This window comes from Canis lupus, chromosome 12 (assembly GCF_003254725.2).
Source record: "Canis lupus dingo isolate Sandy chromosome 12, ASM325472v2, whole genome shotgun sequence".
Taxonomy (NCBI): domain Eukaryota; kingdom Metazoa; phylum Chordata; class Mammalia; order Carnivora; family Canidae; genus Canis; species Canis lupus.
Genome location: NC_064254.1, coordinates 66,239,461 through 66,262,242, shown reverse-complemented (window position 1 = coordinate 66,262,242; position 22,782 = coordinate 66,239,461). Strand labels below are relative to the sequence as shown.

At 36.9% G+C, this 22,782-nt stretch overlaps 1 protein-coding gene across 2 annotated transcripts in view; it reads left to right on the top strand.

The window, feature by feature from the left end:
* Positions 1 to 9,836, top strand: part of SESN1 (sestrin 1) — a 98,872-nt gene extending 89,036 nt beyond the window's left edge. For both annotated transcript variants that reach the window (XM_025444971.3, XM_025444972.3), the window contains exons 6-10: positions 2,914 to 3,061; positions 4,430 to 4,542; positions 6,620 to 6,810; positions 7,979 to 8,123; positions 8,679 to 9,836. In XM_025444971.3, coding sequence (XP_025300756.1) covers positions 2,914 to 3,061; positions 4,430 to 4,542; positions 6,620 to 6,810; positions 7,979 to 8,123; positions 8,679 to 8,765 — 684 coding nt within the window. In that variant the 3' untranslated portion in view covers positions 8,766 to 9,836. The remainder of the gene's footprint in view (positions 1 to 2,913; positions 3,062 to 4,429; positions 4,543 to 6,619; positions 6,811 to 7,978; positions 8,124 to 8,678) is intronic.
* Positions 9,837 to 22,782: the final 12,946 nt, after the last annotated feature.

The window sequence follows — 22,782 nt, the reverse complement described above, 5'->3', positions numbered from 1 at the left end:
CTATAAGCAGGTTTTAATTTCCTAAATACAATGATTCAAAATTCCCTTTGTATTCTTTGCTATAGTGATAGTGTACTTCTGTTTCCAAAGAGAAATCACAGAAACAGCATCACAGTCTTCTGAATACTTAGCATAGATTTTCTCAGTTATATTATTCCTTTGAAACATATTTAAAGTTTGAATTACCTTTAATATATATATATTTGATTGTGGGCAAGTTATCTAAACTCCCTGAGCCTCTGTTCTTTCATGTCTAAATAAAGGTCAAACACATGATTATTTGAGGTTTAAATGAAAGGTCTCTAAAGTAAGGCCTAATACAGCTGGCATTTATCAGGTGCTAAATAAGAAGTACTATTTAAATATTATGAGATTAGCATGTGAAGGGAAAACTCCTTTTCCCAGAGTTGATCACTGCTGTGCTGACAGAGTTCAGGACCATCAATTTCACCTTCTATTGAGCTACCTGGATTAATGTTATAGGCCCATCTGTGGCCACTGATTGTTTATTAAAACAGGGTTATGAGATGGTCTAAAGGAGGGTATATATATCCGTTGCTAGGATGCTTGGAATTGGATTGTTGTCCTTCTCACCTTTGATTTAGTACGAGGCTTAAGAAAATAATGAGGTCGGGGAGTCTCACAGTGCCTTTGGAAGGGCCAGAACTTGCCCTAAATGTTCTTCAACCAAATAAGTATTTTGTTTATTAGTGCTTGAGAGAATTTGAATGTGGGATGAGTTCAACTGCACAAAAGGAAAAGATATTTACCACTATATATATATATATATGCCTTGTTTCATCATAGAAAATTCCAAAACTTCTCCTTTGTGTGTGTGTGTGTGTGTGTGTGTAGAAAGGCAGGAGTACTTTCCTGGACAATAGATGAATGAGCAGTAGCTTTAGTTTATATGTAGATATAGTTGGCACCGTGTATGTATATACTCTGGACTACTTAGAAGTAGGTTTTTGAGTATGACAAAAGTCAAACTGAGTTGTAATATATTTTGGGGAGTCAGTTCACTACATATTGTGACTGTAAACATTGTAAATGTTTTGTTTTCTCCTAATAAAATTTTTGGGGAAAGGGTTAAAAAAATAAAAAACAAGTCTAAAGAAAAAGCACTTGACTATTTCTAGGTATCCCTCTGTTACATGAGATAACAGTAAAATAGAAATTAGAAATTTTAAATTTCTCTAGTAAAATCCCCATTCTCAGGTATTGAGTTGGCTATTCTTAAAAAGGTTTACACCCTACACTGATGACACTTGTCAGTAGCTGATAGTTTATTCTTCAGGTACATTTTAGATATCTGACTCAGTTCTTCAGATACAAATGGTTAAAAAAAAAAACAAAGAATTTCCTCAGACAATATTAACATTTTAATATTAAGTACCTTTTTTTTAAACACTAACAGCTTTAAAAGATTTTTCAAAGAGCAAAAGAAATATACTTTGTTTTCTTTTCCTCTTATTTCACTGTAAATATATCAAAAATTGTCTTTCCTTAAGAATACTTAAATATGGTCTATTTTAGAAGGAAGTAGATAAACAGTATAATGAATGGTAATGTGAGTTGACAGAAACCTTGATTATTATTTTTTGTTAACCTTAGTTCATTCTTTTAAGCAACATAATCTTTTTCAGCCCTTTTTTATTTGGCTACTAGCTCTGTTTCAGGAGTGATTAAGGAGATGTATGTACCAGAAGAATCTTCAGTACATCATAGAAGCACTTTCCATCACAAAGTTGTGAGAGAAAGTGCTTACTAGAGGGTATTTTGGTGTAACTAAGATCGTATGAAAATATAAAGCACTAGTAGTCTAGACTATTTGTCTCTTAATATAGAATTATCTTGATGAGGCTTCTGCAACAAGTATTTTGCAAATATCTACTATGTGCCAAGTACTATGCTAGATTCTGACCATATACTAGTAATAATTTACTAGTATATTAATATACCTAAATAATATACCTATAGTCCCCTGCCCTTATGAAGGGTCGGTCTGAGGGAGGCACGCATTAAACCAGTGTCCTGCAATAACAAGACAAACTGTACTTGGTGCTCTGAATCAAAGAGCAGAGTGCTGTGTGAGAACACGGTGGCAAGATTTAGGATGGGAGGATAGAACAGGAAAAGCATATCAAGGGTGTAAGCCAAGTAGAGTGTAAGAGGAGGGGGAAGAGGCATTCGTAGCCAAAGATATTTATAACGGGGTAAACTTTAGTTTTGTATTTGAACACTGAGACTTGAAATAGGAAGATATTTTACTATTTTACGATAAATTCCACAGTTTTGATGCTACTTTCGTTGTAAGGATGCAGCAGTATATATCGTTTGGCTAGTGCAAGCCCACTTGGCCAGTACGCCTGTGTCAGACCTGTCACTACAGATGTCACTGCTGTAGTCATCCCAGTAAGTGACAGCTAGCTGCCAGTTTCATTTGCAGAGGTCAGGTGGAGATTCCAGCCCTGTAAGGACACATTTCATTCTTAATTGGTAAACTAGAGATGATTACTATAATTTGAAGATAGACACATGTTAACAGTATGCCCAATGTGCCTAGCTGATGCAAAACCACTTTGTATCTTATTTAGTTGAGCAGTTCTGTTTTAAATTGACAACTAGTATTAAATTTTAATTCTTAAAACTTATTAACAGTAATGATATTACTAATTTTATAAGGTAAGAAGAATGTGTTCCTAAGATCATTTTTATTTCATTATCTGCATATCAATGTATGTGATAGGCCAAAATAATTCTATTTTTTATTCATTCATGTACATTAAAATCATAAGATCTATTTTTCCCATATTGTTAAGCCTGTCTCAAAAGAATTTGTATCTTAAAAGAAAATTTTTAAATGTCATCCTTTTTCTGACATATGAAACATTAATTGTATTTTCTCTTTAGGTAAGTGATTCCTTCTTTGAGGTCGAAGCCCTCATGGAAAAGATGAGGCAGTTACAGGAATGTCGAGATGAAGAAGAGGCAAGTCAGGAAGAGATGGCTTCACGTTTTGAAATAGAAAAAAGGGAGAGCATGTTTGTCTTCTCTTCAGGTAAAAAAAAATCTTTACATACTCAACAAAATTTCTATTACTTACCAAAAAAGAGCCCACTTTTTTATTTAAAGAATTTAAATAAGTTTTAAAACATCAGTGCAAATATATTTTTCCTTTTAGAGATGCTATTATTGCATAGGTATTCCTACTTATAAATAAAGCAGGAAACCGAGAAGAGGATATAAATAGCACTAGACTAAAAGAGGACATTTGAGTTTTAGTACTAAAATCACTGCCAATAAACCTTGTGAATGTAAGTCACTTAACATATGAATGCTCTTTTTTTTCTCTTTAAAATTAGGAAATCGAGTTCATAAAGCCCTAAAATTGCTTTTCAGCTTTAAAATTCAATGATTTGGGGATCCCTGGGTGGCGCAGCGGTTTGGCGCCTGCCTTTGGCCCAGGGCGCGATCCTGGAGACCCGGGATCGAATCCCACGTCGGGCTCCCGGTGCATGGAGCCTGCTTCTCCCTCTGCCTGTGTCTCTGCCTCTCTCTCTCTCTGTCTCTGTGACTATCATAAATAAATAAAAATTAAAAAAAAAAAAAAATTCAATGATTTGTGCAAAGGAGCTATTTATTAGACAACTAACAACAAACTTGAATCCTTTATATTTGGCCTTTATATACAGGCTATAGAATTTAATATATAAACCAGGTAATTTAAAGGAAAAACAGTTAAAGTGTCTCAAAATGTATTTTGATAACAGAGTGGGGATAAAGAATATATGTGTTAAAAGCACTAAATTTCCTAATAGCAAAGAAAAAATCAAATTCGTATAAATGAAGGTTGGATGTTATCTTGTTTCTCCTTGATGAAAAGTTTCTGTTTCTATTTTCCTCAAACATGAAAATAATCCAGAAAGGCTTAGAGCAGTTCAGGAAACATTATTAAAATTGATTCACCATTCCAGAATTGTTTCTAGGACCTTTGAGGTGTTAGATCACACTATATATTGTAGGACATTAATATTCAACCAGAAATAATCCAGGTGCTAAAGTATATAGATTATTCAATCACCATAAAAATTTTCCAAAAGAGTGTTCAACTTTGCGTACTTTTTTTTTTTTAACTTTGCATACTTTTAAGATAAAACTTAATATCCAAAATTGGAGTGGGGATGCAGAGGACATATGAAAGAAAGGAATGCAAAGCATGGAAAATTCAACCATGAATACTTTTTATAACAGAGAATCTTACTACGTTCCATTTACTGATAAGCTATTTCTCTGTGGTTTAAGACTTTCAGTTGATTAGTTGGTATCAGAGAAAGGGTTATCCTATTTTTATTTGTTATAGGTAAAATGAATTATAACTAGTATTCTGTTTTTGAAAAGCTTTCAGTGGCTTTTTTAATTATTTCAGATGATGAAGAAGTCACACCAGCAAGAGATGTATCTCGTCACTTTGAGGATACTAGTTATGGCTATAAGGATTTCTCTAGACATGGGATGCATGTTCCAACATTTCGAGTTCAGGTAAAATTGCAATGTACTGTTGTGCACGTGACTGCTTAGGAAAAGTCCCCTGGATATGAGAATTCCAAAATGTTCCAGAAAGAAATAACTTTTCTATGTCAGGCAATTCCTTTAAATATATTTATTGTTAAAGTTCAGAAACCAGTTGATCAGAAATCAAAACACATTCTCATAATGGTGGGTTAGGTTCCCAGATAGTGTGCTAAAACTCAAGTTCCTAATATATCTAAACAATGAATAATAGTAGCATGTATGTAGCATTGGTTTTTCTCCCTCTTTCCTCTTGAGCCCCAGTGTTAAAGTGAGGCCCTGATACACACCAGGCCTGAGTGACAAGAGAAATGTCCCCAGCATCTCAAGCATTATATGTATGTGAGTGGAGAGAAAGCTGATGAAAAAAATCAAAAGTAAAAGATGTACTTTATTCTTTTTAGGGAGAGTGAGTTCTTACAGATAGCATAGAAAATAAATAATGACAATTACAGTATCCTAATTTCCTTTAAAATATGTACTGAATGTTATTTGAGGCAAAGAGAATTTTTGAGGATTTTAAATTGAAAGCTTGAGAGGATTCATATAGATGTTATTCCAAAATTACTAGCACTTCTTAGAGTAAATAAAATTAGTGAAGTAGGGAATAGAATTATTGTTGGTAGACCCAATTTCTTTAGCTTCCAAATCATTAACTTTGAAATACACAGTAAAACTTCCTCAGTACAATTGTGTATATATTGAGTCCATGGAAACTTAAGGACCCAGTGTCCTCTAGGATACCAGTTATGGCTGTAGGATACCAGCCTCCTTTTTTTGCTTGGTAGGAGGCACTATGCTAAAAGTGCTTTGCAAACACCTCTCAGGAGCAACAGTAGCTATGCTATCTTCTCTGGTTCCACATTAAAAGTTGAGAATCATCAATTAATTAGCAAATATTTATTCTATGCTCTAAGCTTTGTAAGACTGCTTCCAGTCCAATCCATTAGTAGAAACATACTGCAGCCTAAGTGTATTTTTTTAAATAGTCTGTTCTATAAATATTTAATTTAGATAGGTAAATATTTAATTCACATGAGTTGATATTCCAACTCCTTCAATTATTGTGAGGGGCCAATGTTAAATAACTTCCCAGAAATATGAAAATTTGAGATCTGTAAGATTTTATTCTTGCTCAAGTGATAAAGATGTTTAAAGGGACAAACGTTTTTTAAAAAACATAAAAATAAAGGGACAAAAATTAGGCATAACAGTTTTATAGATTACTTCTGCTTGATAGTGTAAGTGTGTCATGAAGTAGAATTGAGATCATGTGGGCTGGAAATTTTATGGAGGAAGTTAGGATTTGACGGATTTTAATGGTCCAAAAGCATGGGCATTGTGTAAAGCAGAGGAGACTGTAGGCAATAATTGAGCTTATGTTGAGAGAGTGAAGGAAGGGATTATAAAGAAGTTGGCTGGGCTGCTGAGTGCTTCAAGCACAGAATTCCTGCTTCTGATTAGGGGGAAGCTAGTTGAAAATCGGTCAGGTTTGTAGAGTTTGGAGACCAGAGTGATAACATATCAAAGAGGTGTTTCAGGAAAAATATTATGAGAGCAATATAGTAGTGTAGGGGCTTATTTTGCTTGAGATAGAAAGGAAGCAGGAAGATTTAATGTAGGAAAACTAATTAGGAAACTCAGTTAATAGTCCTAAGAGAAAGGAGGTAGAAGGGAAAGAAATGAGTGGTGGTTGTGTTGAATTAAAAATTTACAAAATTTGAGGACCATCAGAATAGCTGCAGCAATGGAAAACGAGAGAGGACTCCCAAGATAGGTTGCCTCTGGATGTGGAATGAGGAGAGAGTGAAAGCTGAAAATGGGTGGCCTCTGTGTAAGAACGATTCCATTGGTTTTTAAACTCACTGAGTTACTAAAGCTTTGCATGCTGCAGTATAGAAACTGAAAACATCAGATTGCACTGCAAGTGAAGCTGGGAGCTAGGATGCACTAGAGAGGCAGTACTCCCCATACGACAGAGCAGTAGACATAGAACTGTCTTGGCTACATTTTAATTATTTGCATTTGTTCTATTCTCTGTATTTAGGACTATTGCTGGGAAGACCATGGTTATTCTTTGGTAAATCGCCTTTATCCAGATGTGGGACAGTTGATTGATGAAAAATTTCACATTGCTTACAATCTTACTTATAATACAATGGCAATGCACAAAGATGTCGATACCTCAATGCTTAGACGGGCTATTTGGAACTATATTCACTGCATGTTTGGAATAAGGTTAGTCTCTTCTGTTTATAAAGAAATATTTTCCTTTGGGCTAAATTATTCAGGTGCTTGAAACACGCACACAGACATATACAAATACTCAAGCTATTGGGGGAAGGGTTTTATTTTTATGCTGCTTATGAATCAATTTATTGCAGCTTGGTTTATTTCCTCTCTCCTAGCTAGGCAGGAGGGAGAGTTAGGGACATTGGCAAGAGTTAAATGACAGATGCCTCCAGGGAAGGGGTGGGCAAGCAAGCTGTCCTAGAGCATAGATGAAAATTTCACCATCAAACATCTTTGGCATCATCTCCTATCTTCTTGGAACTTAGTACCCTTAAGTACCCCACTAGCGCCCTCCTAGCTGTTCTCATGCTACTTCTGAAGAGTACCTGCTCCCGTGATACTTCATCAAAACGTAAAACTTTCATGTCCTGTTAGGTATTGAGCCACATTATGTTAAATAGGCAATGCAACCATTATATATACACATACCCACCATCTTCTAACATACACACGAACTCCACCCTATATTTTAGCTGTAGAATCAGGGTTTCTCTTGCTATTCATTTTATCAGTGAGCAGACTACTGACTCGGCCTCCAGAATAGTAGGAGAGCCAGCTTTGCAAGAGCTTTTTTCCTTTTCCGCTGAAAACCAAATAAGAGACTTCAGTGTCTGGCAGTCCTAAAAACCATCAACCATCTCAGCTTAAAGCAGAACAGCCTATCCTGAATAGACTCTGTGAGGCCATCTATAGATCATTCTTCCCTCTGGAATAATCGTCTCCCACTCCCCCACTATTTTTTTCCCCATCTGATCCCAGAAACTCCTGGAAACCTGGGGGGAAAAAAAGGATTAATTGTAGTCATTTCAAGTGGATTATGATATATATATATATATCATGCAATAGTAAATAGTTTGTCAAATTCTTAATTTCAGCAATACTCATACTGTTGCTTGGGCGCTAACAAATTTTCTATTCATTTCCCTAACTTCTCTGCTTCTTATCCCTTTATATTCACTCATCCATCCCCAATTAAACATTGTAAAGCAGTTATTGTGGGGGACAGATGCCTACACAGGGAAGAAGAATACAGCATTTATCATTAACGTCCATGCTTTCATAATAAAACAGACCATATGTTGAAAATACAGTAATTCTCATTTTCTCTTAACAGATATGACGACTATGACTATGGTGAAATTAACCAGCTATTGGATCGTAGCTTTAAAGTTTATATCAAAACTGTTGTTTGCACTCCCGAAAAAGTTACCAAAAGAATGTATGATAGCTTCTGGAGGCAGTTTAAGCACTCTGAGAAGGTATGTACCTATTGTACCTATTTTTTTTTTTTGCTCTTTAACTTAGTGATTCTCATTCTCCTCCTGATCTGTGGCCCTCAAATCCTTTTCCAACCCAGAGAAGAACATACCTGCACATCTGTCTGGTATCCCCTGGAAGGAACCTCATTATAATGCTAGAGTAAAAGAATAAAGACCGGTGGCTGGCCCCAGTTCAGAAGTGCTGGCATGGCTGTCACCGCTTGGGAGAAAGAAAACCATTTTGCAAGAGCTCTTCCTTCATTTTTCATTGTTTATAGATAGAAATGTCTGGTCTTTGAGCTATCGTTTTAAAATTATTTAAATTAGTAAATGATTTCACAGGGGAAGTTGGTATTCTACTTAAAGTAATGTCTAGGTTTTCTGAAATATAAGCCCAACATCTATCCAAAAAGAATCTAGGGTGACTTTCATTTTGAGACTAAGTCAAGATTTCTAAGTTACTTAGTGGCACACAGAAAATATACTTAGTTTGGGGGTTTATTAGATGCATTGAAAAACTGAGAATGCTTAAATAATGTTGTGTTTTATATTTAGGTTCATGTTAATCTGCTTCTTATAGAAGCTAGAATGCAAGCAGAACTCCTCTACGCTCTGAGAGCCATTACCCGCTATATGACCTGATGCCTTTCCTCCATTAGAGATGATGGAATGATCAGATATAGTCTACAAGGGGATGGTACTAAGCCCCAGGACCAATGGTAGATAAAAGAATTCAGAAATCCATTGTGCCATGATTTCTTTAGTTTTTGCTATGTTACTGTGGAAATACCACTGCTGGCACGAGCAGTGAACGCTTATTGGCAGCTTCAAGTGTAGAGCTGTGAAGAAGGGCTGCCGTTCACAGTATTTTGCTTTTTGACAGTACAAGATGCTGTACAACTGTTTTAATACAGCAAATAGTAACTCTCCAAATCCTGTTGCTTTTATGTTAAATAAGATAACAAGAATTGGAGCATGCAAAGAATGGGACTTGGATAATGATATAAGCTTTTTATACATAAAGAATTTTAGATCTTGGTGCTGCTATTTCTGCTGGTGGAATGAATAGAGTGGCTGTTCCAGTTAAGCTATTAGTAATAAAAGTGAACACTGCTACTATCTGAGCCTACATACATAATTTGTGTGGTTTCGAATTAAACTTGCATATGTGTTAATTTTTTTGCATCTAAAAAAAAGCATAGAATTATTACAGCTCGGCAAAGACCCTGTCGATGGTAACAGTTCATTTCTTTCATTGGATGAATTAAATTACAGTGGCATTCTTAAAGATTTCCCTCGAAAAGCAATCTTAAATGAAAGTGTATGACTTATAAGAAAAGCTAGCTATCTTTTGATGTGCTGTTTCCCAAAATCTCTGACACTGGAGGGCAGCTGTCTTGTGCAGTATTTTGTTTCCAGCACTGACATTGTGGGAAATGTTGCTGTAGACTGCTGCGCAGTCCCAGGTGCATTCTGTCCCTGCCCACCTCACGGTCCCCACTTTAAAGATTGTGCAGCTCTTTAAATAATAAAGCTGGAAAATATTTTTAGTCAGGTTATCAAATTTGATTTACAAAAATGCTAATAACTTTGAAATGCGAAAAGATTTGAAAAAATATATTAAGTATACTTTGTATTCTGGAAGCGTGAATTGCTTTTGAAGTCTGTCAGTATTATTGGTATTTTTCAATAAAGAATCATTTTTTTCTCCAATTTTATGTGCTGTCTCAATCTCTTAAAAAGTCATGACTTCAGAGGTACCATTACTTTTATTAGCCTGGTAGATTCACACCCTTTTAAAGGTTACAAAGAAGAGTGGACCTTCATGATCTTACCTAAGACCATTTTATGACCTCATGTCATGTTCCTTTTGAACTGAGGTTTTAATTTTTTTTTTTTTTTAATTTATGACAGTCACACACACAGAGAGAGAGAGGCAGAGACACAGGCAGAGGGAGAAGCAGGCTCCATGCACCGGGAGCCCGACGTGGGACTCGATCCCAGGTCTCCAGGATCACGCCCTGGGCCAAAGGCAGGCGCCAAACCACTGCGCCACCCAGGGATCCCTGAACTGAGGTTTTAGAGTTCAAATAATTATTAGAAACGAGGGACACCTGGCAGGCTAAGGCCTGCAAATAATTGGTCTATAAATCTGTGAATCTTGCCAAGTAGGACAGTTCATACAGGTTAATAACGAATGTAAACTAAAATTCGAATTGTTGGGGTGCTTGGGTGGCTCAGTTGATTAAACCTCTGACTTCAGCTCAAGTCATGATCTCAGGGTCCTGAGATCAAGCCCCTCCTTGGGGTCTTGGCAGGGAATCTGCTTCTCCCTCTGCCCTTTTCCTGCTTTAATTTAATAAATAAAATCTTAAATACAGCAATTCTCATTTCTCTAAATTATTTAGGCTGTAATTTTTAGAAAAGGAGGCACCAGTGTTATAGTTTTCTTAACCAAAATTTGGTAAATTTCACTAGTCTACCTTCCATTTTATTTTTTTTTTAATTATTTATTTATGATAGTCTCACAGAGAGAGAGAGGCAGAGGGAGAAGCAGGCTCCATGCACCAGGAGCCCGACATGGGATTCGATCCCGGGTCTCCAGGATCGCGCCCTGAGCCAAAGGCAGGCGCTAAACCACTACGCCACCCAGGGATCCCTCCATTTTGTTTAGATTTCTAAATTGTCTTGTGTCTACAGTATGCTGTCCTTTAATTTGGTGAATATATTAAACCTCTCTCCTACCCCCTTAAAAAAAAAAGTTGGTTGAGTGTATAATTCTTGATCTTGGGGTTATAAGGTTGAGCCCCACATTGGGTGTAGCGATTACTTTAAAAAAAATTAGAAACAGGCTAATTAGAGTGACAACAAAAATGAGACTGTCAAATTTACATCAATTATATCATCAAGCTCTAAATTTAATCAAAGCTATTGTAATAACTGTTACTCATCAAAACATTTGAGCTCAATCTAGTAACCTACAAATTTATGATGTGTGGGTGAGAGGAGGGAGGCATAATTTTAAATAGAAGTGGTTCCCGCCTTCAAAGTTACCCTGATGAGAAGACAAGGCTATTATTATCAATATATTTTATATTTAAAGAAACATATGTCCATTTCTAATTAGCTTCCAGTAATGTATACATGTACCTTCCTCTTGAATTTGCATCATGCCTTTGCCCTTTTCTGCCTTCTGCTGAGTTCTAGCAGTACAGGTGAACCCAACAAGTAAGGTGACACTGGATATGGTTAAAATTTTGCTCATTCAGCTCTTGGTTCTTTACACTTCCTCTTAATACAAAATTTCTAATAGAGGTTCTAATCAAGTAATAGGATGATCACAAAACAAGATCAACTGAATGTATTATCTTAGTCCACTGAAGCTTATAGAATCACTTAGAAATCACAAGTTGAAATGAAAACCAACAAGTATGCTTCTACCTAAAGTAACAAAGACAGGCCTGTGATACACAGTTTATGTTTCAACACTGTTCATTGAACAGGTGTTTCCTGTTACTCTGAATGTTTTCTCAAAACTAAACACACAGGATTTGTAATGTTACTATAATCTTTTAAACTAAGATGACAAAATAATTGAGGAAGGTAAAATAGAATACTTATGGGATACCAAAACCCTCCCCTGTAAGAGGAAAATTAAATCATGAAGATTTCTGGTTGAGGTTCACAGGATTCATTTTTTTAAATCTAAAAGTCTTTTTGTAAAAATTGGGGAAATTTTTTATTAGGCCAAATTTAATTCAGTATCTAAGAAATTCCAAACACATCTGTATTTACAATTTTTAAGTTTATACAAATGGTGCTGATTTCAAATTCATTTAAAAGCTTAGAGGTTATTTTTCTAATAGTTTAGATATTTTAGTTTTAAATAAAATTTGTTGGATAAGCATGCCTTCCATCAAGATACCGTAAAAGTTTATTGGCATATTTGTGACTAGTGAATATCAAGGCATAGCAAAAGCCAGGTGAATAGGAAGGGACACCACCAATGAAGTTCCAGGTCCTCATTTCCTATGGAGACACCGAGTTAACACTCAGGACCAAAATAACCGTTGTGAAGACCCTAGAGCCCACTTGGGGAGCTACAGCACCCAGGCAAACACAAAACCAGGAGGCAGCTGTACCAAAAAGTGCAGGAAAGTTCATGGAAACATGCTCATCCTGGCCTTCTCCCTACTACAGGCACAGCATGGCACAAATGAGAAGTCCTAATTCCTGGCTCCTCCCTCAGGGCAGAAAGAAAAAGAAGTAGAACTTGTGTCCAACATTCTAGCTTGACTTGGGCCTGCCTTGACACACCAGAGTCTCTCTCTCCTACTTGGAGCACTAGTGGGAGTGGTGGCATGGTTTGGATGTTGGTTGAAAGCCACTGTGAGCACACAGATACATTAGAACACTGGGAAGCTTACAGCTTTGCAGGCACTGCAGAGGTTGCAAGAGAGTACAAATACAATAAAAACCAAAACCAAAGTCCTGAGAAGAAACAGGCAAGCCTCTTAGAAAAATTCAGACCATTAAAAGCAGAAATTGTCAAATCATCAACTGATAAATTTGACCATTTAAAAGATGGTGACATGGAGAAGGAGGAGGCATAGCGGGTGAGGGGAATTGGGTTAGTGGTCTTCAGATTGAAGGACCGACTAGGGTGGAAGAATGGAATGAAAGTATACACACAAACCCAGAGGATACATCCCCAAAAAAGGTTTGAGAGGTTCCAGAACTTCTGGCTAAGCTGATGACAAAACCCAGTCTGTAAAAGCTGGAATAAGTTACTTTTTCAAATGCCCAAATCCCAACAAAGTTCACAAAACATAAAGAAACAAGGGAACATGGCTAATCTACAACACAAAAATCTCCAGAAACTGACCCTAAAGAAATGCAGATCTCTGAAATAAGTGATGGGAATTTAAAACAATTGCCTTAAAAGATACTCAGTGAACTAAAAACAAGATTAACAAAAAGAAGGAAAACACACAAGATGAGATTGTTGTCAAAGAGACAAACTATTTAAAAAAAAAAAATTCTGAGCTGAAGAAAACAATTGAAAAATTCACTAGCAGAGCTCATCGGATTTGAGCAGATGGAACAAAGAACCAGTGATCCTGGAGACAAGTTATTTGATATTACCAAGTTAGGGGGACAAAAAAGAAAAATGAAATGCAGAGAACCGTAGGGACTTATGGGGCATCATCAAGCAGGTCGATGTACATGTTATTGGAAAAGAGCAAGCAAAAGGAGCAGAGAACTTATTTAGAGGAAATGAAAATTTACCAAATTTGAAAAAAGAAACAGCATACTAATTCAAGAAGCTCAACAAATTCTAAGATAAATCCAAAGAAATCCACAGTGGAACACACTATTACCAAACTGATGAAGTAAAAACAAAAACAAAACAAAACAAAAATCCTGAAAGTTGTCTTGTACAAGAGAGCATCTCAAGATTTCAACAGGTTTCTCAGCATAAATCTTACAGGCCAGAGGGGTGCCTGGCTGGCTCAGTGGGTGGAGCAGGTGACTCTTGATCTCAGGGTCATGAGCTCAAGCCCCATGTTGAACATAGAGATTACTTAAACCCAACGAAACTTTACAGGCCAGAGAGCAGGAGAACAATACAGTCTAAGTGCTGAAAGGAAAAAACTAATGACTAAGAATACAGTATTGGCAAAACTGTTCTTTAAAAATATGGGAGAGAAATTAGAACTTTCCCAGAATTTATCTGAGGGAATTTATTTTCACTAGACCTGCCCTATGAGGAATGCTAAAGTAAGTCCTTTAAGTTGAAAGAAAAGGATACTGCAGAGCAATGCAAGGCCATGTGAAAATATAAAATTCTCTGATAACAGTAAATGTGTGACAAATACACAAACCTATATTACTGTAATTTAGGCACATAAATCCACTTTTTCTTGAATTCAAAAGACAAAAGCATAAAAGATAGAAATCTGTGTTAATGGGCACAAGATCTATGAAGATCTAATTTGTGACATCAGTAAAGTGGAGGTGGGCAGAAATGTAAAGGAATGGAGTTTCTGTATGTAATTCAAGATAGCAGTGAAGATACATTTTTATAACTAAGATTTTTTTATATATAATCTCCATGGTAATCACAAAATATCTCCAGAATTTACACAAAAATGAGAAATCAAAGCTTGTCACTACCAAAAATTTAATGAAACACGAAGGAAAAGGAAGGGAAAATGAGGGACCAAAAAAAAAAAAAAAAGCTGTAAGACATACAGAAAACTGTTAATGAAATATCAATAGTAATTCCTTCCCTAGCAGTATTTACATTAAATGTAAATGGATTGAATTCCCTAATTAACAGACCTTAACAGGCTGGCTCAATGGATAAGATAAAAAGGAGAATCTGACTACATACTATCTATAAAAGACTAACTTTAGGTCTAAGGACACATAAAAGCTGAAAGTGAAAGAATGGAAAAAGATATTCAGTGTAAATGGTAACCAAAAGAGCGCAGAGGTGGCTATACTAAAATCAGACAAAGCAGTCAATTCACTGTGAAGATACAACAGTTTATATAGGCAACAAATTCTGTAGCACCTAAATATATGAAGCAAAAACAGAATTCAAGAGGGAAATAGATAGCAAGACAATAATAGTAGGAGATTCAATAACTCACTTTTTAATAATGGATAGAACAACCAGAAGATGGATAGACAGGATTTTGAATACTTACAGACTACTTGGACCTACCAGAAATACACAGAACACTCTCGAGGCAACAAAAGCAGACTTCACACTCTTAGGTGCACATGGATCACTCTCCAGGATTGAACACGTTAGGCCATGGAACAAGTCTTAAAACGTTTTTTTGTTTGTTTGTTTGTTTGTTTGTTTCATTTAAATCAGAGTATCTTTCTGATCACAATGGAATAAAACTAGAAACCAGAAGTGGAAAGAAAAACTGGAAAGTCCACAAGTATCTGAAAATTAAATACATTCTCAAACCAGTGCATCAAAGAAGAAATTGCAAAGGAATTAGAAAATACCTCAAGAATAATTAAAATGAAAACACAACAAACCAAAACCTACAGGATGCAGTGCTAAGAAGTTTATAGCCATCAACCCTTAAAGATGATCTCAAATCAACAATCTAAACTTCACACTTCAAGGAACTAGATAAAAAAAAATGATCTAAACCACAGTTTGCTGAAGGAAGAAAATAAAAGAGCAGAAATAAATGAAACACACACTATTGGTGGTGGTGGTGGTGGTGGGAGGAATCAACTCGATTAAGAAAGACGACTCAAGTAAAATCAGAAATGAAAACGGATATTACAACCACGATAATAAAGCATTACAAAAGAATACTGTGAACGACTCTATGCCCACAAATTGGATAATTTAGAAACATACAACCTACCAAGACTGAATCATGAAGAAATAGAAAATCTGCCCAGACCTAGATCCGGTAAGGAGACTGAATCAGTCATTAAAAACCTTCCAACAAAGCCCAAGATCAGACAGTTTCACTGGAAAATTCTACATACCAAACATTTACAGAATTAACTCCAATTCTTAAACTCTTCCAAAAAATTGGAGAGGTGGGAGCACTCCCGAATCCATTTGGGGGCTGGCATTATCCTGGTACCAGAGCCAGACAAAGACACTCCAAGAGAGGAGCTTGGGAAGATGGCAGAGTAGGAGGACCCTGAGCTCATTCTTCTCCACATTTTCAAATAGATATCATCCGCATCCACGTCAATACACCAGAGAATGATTTGAAGACTGGCAAGAACAAATTCCACAACTAAACATAAAGATGAAGTTGCATCCAAAAGGTTAGGAAGGTCAGAAAGGTGGAGGGAGGCTGCCCACAGGAGGGAGGAGGCTGTGTGTGCAGAGAGGACAGAGAAACAGGCCCTCACACCAGAGAGCTCACACAGGGAAGACTAATCCCCATGACATTGGCTTTAAAAACCAGAGGGACTGAGCCACCTGGCTGGCTCAGGTCAGTGGAACAGGAGACTCCTGATCTTGGGGTTGTGAGTTTGAGCCCCATGTTGGGCATTGTGCCTACTTAAGAAATAAAGCCCAAAAGTTTGTAAAACCAGTGGGACTTGCAAGTGTCTCACCAGATAAAGGGCTAGTATCCAAAATCTGTAAGGAACTTACCAAACTCAACACCCAAAAAAACAAAAAATCCAGTCAAGAAATGGGCAGAGGACATGAACAGACATTTCTCCAAAGAAGACATACAGATGGCCAACAGACATGTGAAAAATGCCCCACATCACTGGGCATCAGGGAAACACAAATCAAACCACAATGAGATATCACTTCACACCAGTCAGGGTGGGTAAAATTAACAAGTCAAGAGACAACAGATGTTGGTGAGGATGCAGGGAAAGGGGAACCCTCATACCCTGGGGGTGGGAATGCAAGCTGGTGCAGCCACTCTGGGAGACAGTATGGAGGTTCCTCAAATAGTTGAAAATAGAGCTACTCTATGACCCAGCAATTGCACCTCTAGGTATGTACCCCAAAGATGCAAATGTAGTGATCTGAAGGGGCACTTGCACCCCAATGTTTATAGCAGTGATGTCCACAATAGCCAAACTGGAAAGAGCCCAGATGTCCATTGACAGATGAATGGATAAAGAAGATGTGGGGGGGGTGTGTGTGTGTGTGTGTGTGTGTGTGTGTTGGAATATTACTCAGCCATCAAAAAGAATGAAAGCTTCCATTTGCAACAGTGCGAATGGAACTAGAGAGGGTATTAAACTAAGCAAAACAAATGAGAGAGATAAATACCATATGATTTTACTCACATGTGGAATTTAAGAAACAAAACTGATGAACATAGGGGTAGGGAAGGAAAAATAAAGTAAGATGAGAGAGGGAGGCAAATCATAAGAGAGACACTGAATTCTAAGAAACAAACTGAAGGCTGCTGGAGAGGAGAGGGTGAGGCGAAGGGATCATTGGGTGACAGGCATGAAGGAGGACACTTGACAGAATGAGCACTGGGTGTTACATGCAACTGATGAAACTAAATTCTACCCCTGAAACTAATAATACTGTATATGTTAGCTACACTGATTTAAATAAAGAATTTAAATTTAAAAAAAAAAACATTGCTGAATTGTACACTTCAAAAGGGTGAATCTTGGGGATCCCTGGGTGGCTCAGCAGTTTAGCACCTGCCTTTGGCCCAGGGCATGATCCTGGAGTCCCAGGATCGAGTCCTGCATCCAGCTCCCTGGATGCAGCCTGTTTCTGCCTCTGCCTGTGTCTCTGCCTCTCTGTGTCTCTCATGAATAAATAATAAAATCTTAAAAATTTTTTTAAAGGGCGAATTTTATAGTATGTGAATTATATCACAATAAAGTGGTCATTTAAAAAAAAACAACAACAAAACAGTGGGACTTGAAACATGGGGCTTTGAAAATCAGCTGACCCAGCACTGGGCGAGCCAGGAGGGCAAGTGGTAGCTGGGACTGCCCTTAAAGAGACAGCAGCCCATGTGGAGAGGTAACATAAAAACAGCAGTTTACACAATGCTGGGGGCAAATGGGAGGCAGATCAGTTCACAGTGCTTCTGGAGCACACTGGGGTACTTCTTTGAAAACAAGGGAGCTGGCAAGTGCCATTTTCCTCCCTTGCCACCCAGCATAAACAGAGAGCCACCTGCAGGAGCTGGGGGCTATCTAGACACTTTCAACCTAACCTGCCAGCAGTGCACCATGCCCATGAGTTCTCCTAAGGACTTGCCCATGCCAAGTCTGCTACTCTCAGCCCTGGGCCCAGGGCAAATTTTGTTAGGCCACACGAGTGCCCCAGCCAGCTGCTGAGTGCACAGCTGCCACTGCACATTGTGCCCAATTGCCACACTCTACCCAGCTGGGCATCCCCAAACCCCCTCTTGCATTGGCTAACCATGCCCAGACTTACTGAGGGTGCACAGCCCTCAGCCACCAAAGCACCCCTGGGGATCCAGGAGACTAGTGGCCTAGCACAAATTTTGCTAACACTGTTGCCTTGTTCCCAATTACCCAAGGGCCACACCCCCTCAGAGCTTGCCTGCCTGGCTCCCACTAATGCTACAGAGAGCAAGCAGAGCCCACAACAAGCAGAGAGTCAGTGCAAACAACTGCACTGAAAGGATGAGTGACTCAGACACAGCAGCAGGGCATAAACAACACACATAGGATACTCTCCTGCAACACCAGTTCTGATGAACAGGGGACACCGCACTGCAGGGCAACCCAGGACCACTCCATAAAGTCACAACTTTCAAGAGCAGAAGACACAACTGACCTTCTTAGAACACAGAGAGACAGACAATGAGGACAGAGAAATTTATCCTGAGTGAAAGAACAAGCCAAAGCCACAGTCAGAGATCTAAGTGAAACAGATATAAGTAACATGCCTGATACAGAATTTAAAACAATGAGCATAAGGATACTCACTGAACTTGAGAAAAGAGTAGAAGACGTGAATGAGACCCTTAACACAGAGATAAGGAATAACATAGCAGAGATAAAAGACACAATGAATAAAATGAGAAACACGCTTGATGGAATGAACAGCAGTATGGAATAAGTAGAAGAACAAATTCATGACCTAGAAGACAGAGTGATGGAAAGTAATCAAGCTGAACCAAAGAGAAAAGTATTATGCAAAATGAGACCAAATTTAGGGAACCCAGTGACTGCATCACATGTAACAATATTCACATTATAGAAGTCCCAGAAGAAGAAGAGAAAAAAAAAAAAAAAGAAGAGAAAAGAGGGTAGAAAATTCATTTGAAGAAATAATAGCTGAAAACTTCTCTAACTTGGGAAAAGAAACAGATATCCAGATCTAGGTGGCACAGAGAACCCACAACAAAATAAAAAACACCTCAAAATCATATGGTAATTAAATTTGTAAAATATAGTGATAAAGAAAACAAATTTAAAGCAGCAATACAAAAGAAGTCATTAACTTATAACAGAAAATGCATAAGGCTACCAGAAGATTTTTCAACAGAAACTTTGTAGGCCAGAAGAGAGTGGCATAGCATATTCAAAGTGCTGAACGGGAAAAATCTTCAGCCAAGAATGCTCTATCCCTCAAGGCTGTCATTCAGATTAGGAGACATAAAGAGTTTCCCAGACAAGCAAAAATTAAAGGACTTCATGGCCACTAAATCAGCTCTACAAGAAATATTAAAAGAAACTCTGAGTGGAAAGGAGAGACCAAGAGTGACACAGTATAGAGGTAGGAAACACAAAAGCTATAAAAATGAATATTTCTGGGGGAAAAAAAGTCAAGGAACTTGCAAAAAAGGATTTAAAATATAATAACATATCTAAAACATGAGGAGAGAAGAAAAGAATTAGTTCAAACTCAACCAATTATCAACTTATAGATTGCTATATGCAGAAGGGGTTATATACAAACCTAACAGGAACTATATATCAAAAAACACTAATATGCAAAGAATAAAGAGAAAGAAATTCAAATATAATACTAAATAAAATCAACAAAACATGAAAGACAAAAAAGGATCAGAGAAAATCTTCAGAAACGACCACAAAACAAGTAATAAGATGGCAAAAAAATACATACCCAGCAATAATCACTTTGAATGTAAATGGACTAAACACTTCAGTCAAAAGACATAGGGTGACAGAATGGATTTGAGAAAAAAAGACCCATCTATTATATGCTACCAAGAATAAATCCATTTTAGACCTAAAGACTCCTGGAGATTGAAAGTGAAAGGATGGAGAAACACCTATTATGCCAACGGATGTCAAAAGAAAGCTGGAGTAGCAAATCTTATAAAAGACTTTAAAACAAAGACTGTAACAAAAGACAAAGAAGGACACTATATAGTAATAGATGGGACAATCCAACAAGATCTAACAATTGTAAATATTTATGTACACAACATAGGAGCACCCAAATACATAAAACAGTCAATAAAAAAAACATAAGGGAACTAATCGATATAATACAATAGTAGGGGACATTAACACACCATATACAGCAATGGACAGATCATCTAAACAGAAAATTAACAAGATAATAATGGCTTTGAATGACACACTAGAAGAGATGGATTTAACAGATATATTCAGAACACTCCATCCTAAAACAGCAGAATTCGCATTCTTTCCAAGTGCACATGGAAGGTTCTCCAGAATAGATCATATATTAGCCCACAAAACAAACCTGAACAAATTCAAAAAGACTGAAGTCATACCATGCATCTTTCAGATTCCAACACTATGAAACTAGAAGTCAACCATAAGAAAAAATATGGACAGACCACAAATACATGAAGGTTATATAACCTGCTACTACACAATGAATGGGTAAATCAGGAAATAAAAGAAAAAATAAATAAAGCACATGGAAACAAATGAAAATGAAAACACAGTGGTCCAAAAACTCTGAGATGCAGCAAAAGCAGTTAAAAGGGAAGTTTGTATTACAGGCCTACCTCAAGAAGCAAGAAAAGTCTCAAAAAAAACAAAAACAAACAAAAAAAAAAAAACAAAAAAACACCTAACCATGCCCCTAAAAGAGCTAGAGAAAAACAACAAACAAAACCTAAAACTAGCAGAAGGAAGGATATGATGAAGACTAGAGCAGAAACAAATGATATGGAAACTAAAAAACAATAGAATGATCAATGAAACCAGGAGTTGGTTCTTTGAAAAATAAAGACATAATAAAATTAATAAACTTCTAGCCAGACTTATCAAGAAAAAAAAGGGCCCAAATAAAATCACAAATGAGAAAGGAGAAATAGCATCAGAGAAATAAAAAAAAATCATGAGACTATTATGAAAAATTAGATGCCAAAAAATCGGACAACCTAGAAGAAATGGATAAATTCCTAGAAACACATATAACCTCCCAAAACTGAAACAGAAAGAAATAGAAAATTTGAACAGACTGATAATCAGCAAAGAAATTGAATCAGTAATCAAAAAGCTCCCAAAGTCCAGGACAAGGTGGCTTTACAGGTGAATTCTATCAAACATTTAAAGAGTTAATATCTATGCTTTGCAAATTACTCCAAAATCTTAGAAAAGGAAGGAAAACTTCCAAATTCATTCTATGAGCCCAGGATGACCCTGATACCAAAACCAGATAAAGACATCACCCCCCCCCAAAAAAAAATAGAGAACTATTGGCCAATATCTCTGATGAACACAGATGCAAAAATCCTCAACAAAATACCAGTAAACAAAATTCAACAATATGTTTAAAAAAGTGGGATCTATTCCTTGGTTACAAAGATGGTTCGATATTCACAAATCAATCTGATACATCAATAAAAAGAAAGGATAAAAACCATATAATCTTTTCAATGGATATAGAAAAAAGCATTTGACAAAGTATAACATCCATTCATGATAAAAACCCTCAACAAACTAGATTTATAGGGAACAACCTAAAAGGGCATCTATGGCAAGCCCACAGGTAACATCATCCTCAATGGGGAAAAACTGAGAGCTTTCCCTGAAGGTCAGGAACAAGACAAGGATGCCCACTCTCACCACTTTTATTCAACAGAGTACTAGAAGTCCTATCATAGCAATTAGACAAAAAAAGAAAGAAAAAGCATCCAAATTGGTAAGAAAGGAGTACAACATTCACTATTTGCAGAGGACATATATTATATGTAGAAAACCCAAAAGACACGACCCAAAACCTGCTAGAGCTGATAAACAAATTCAGTAAAGTTGCAGGATGCAAAAATCGATCTATGGAAATCTGTTGCACATCTATACAACAATAATGACGCAGCAGAAAGGAAAGTTAAGAAAACAATCCTATTTACAATTACACCAAAAATAATAAGATACCTAGGAATAAACCTAACCAAAGAGGTTTAGTTCTCTATTCTGAAAACCATTAAAAAAAAAAAAAACACTTATTAAAGAAGATGAAGTAGATACAAAGAAATTCCATGCTCATGGATTGGAAGAACAAATATTGTTAAAATGTCTATACTATCTGGGGCACCTGCATGGTGCAGTCAGTTGAGTGTCCAACTCTTGGTTCGGGCTTGGGTCATGATCTCAGGGTTATGAAACTGAGACCCACACTGGGTTCCATGCTCAGTGCAAAGTCTCCTTGGATGCCCTCTCCCTTCTCCCTCTTCCCTCTGCTTGCATGCTCACATGCTCTCTCTTGAAACAAATAAATGAATTTGTTTAAGTCTATAGGGCTGATTTAATGTAATCCCTATCAAAATACTAACATCATTTTTCACAGAGCTAGAACAGACAATTCTAAAATTTGTGTGGAACCACAAAAGACCCCAAATCACAAAGCAACCTTGGAAAAGAATAGCAAGGTTGGAGGCATCACAATTCTGGACTTCATGTTATATCACAAAGCTCTAATCATCAGAAGAATATGGTGCTGGCACAAAAATAGATATGGAGATCAACAGAACAGAATAGAAAGACCCAGAAATAAACCCATAATTAAATGGGGCAATAACCTTAAACAAAGCAAGAAAGAATATCCAATGGAAAAAAGACAATGTCTTCAACAAATGGTGTTGGGAAAACTGGACAGCAACATGCAGAAGAATGAAACTGGATCACTTTCTTACACCAAACATGAAAAAATTCAAAATGGATTAAAGACCTAAATGTGAGACAG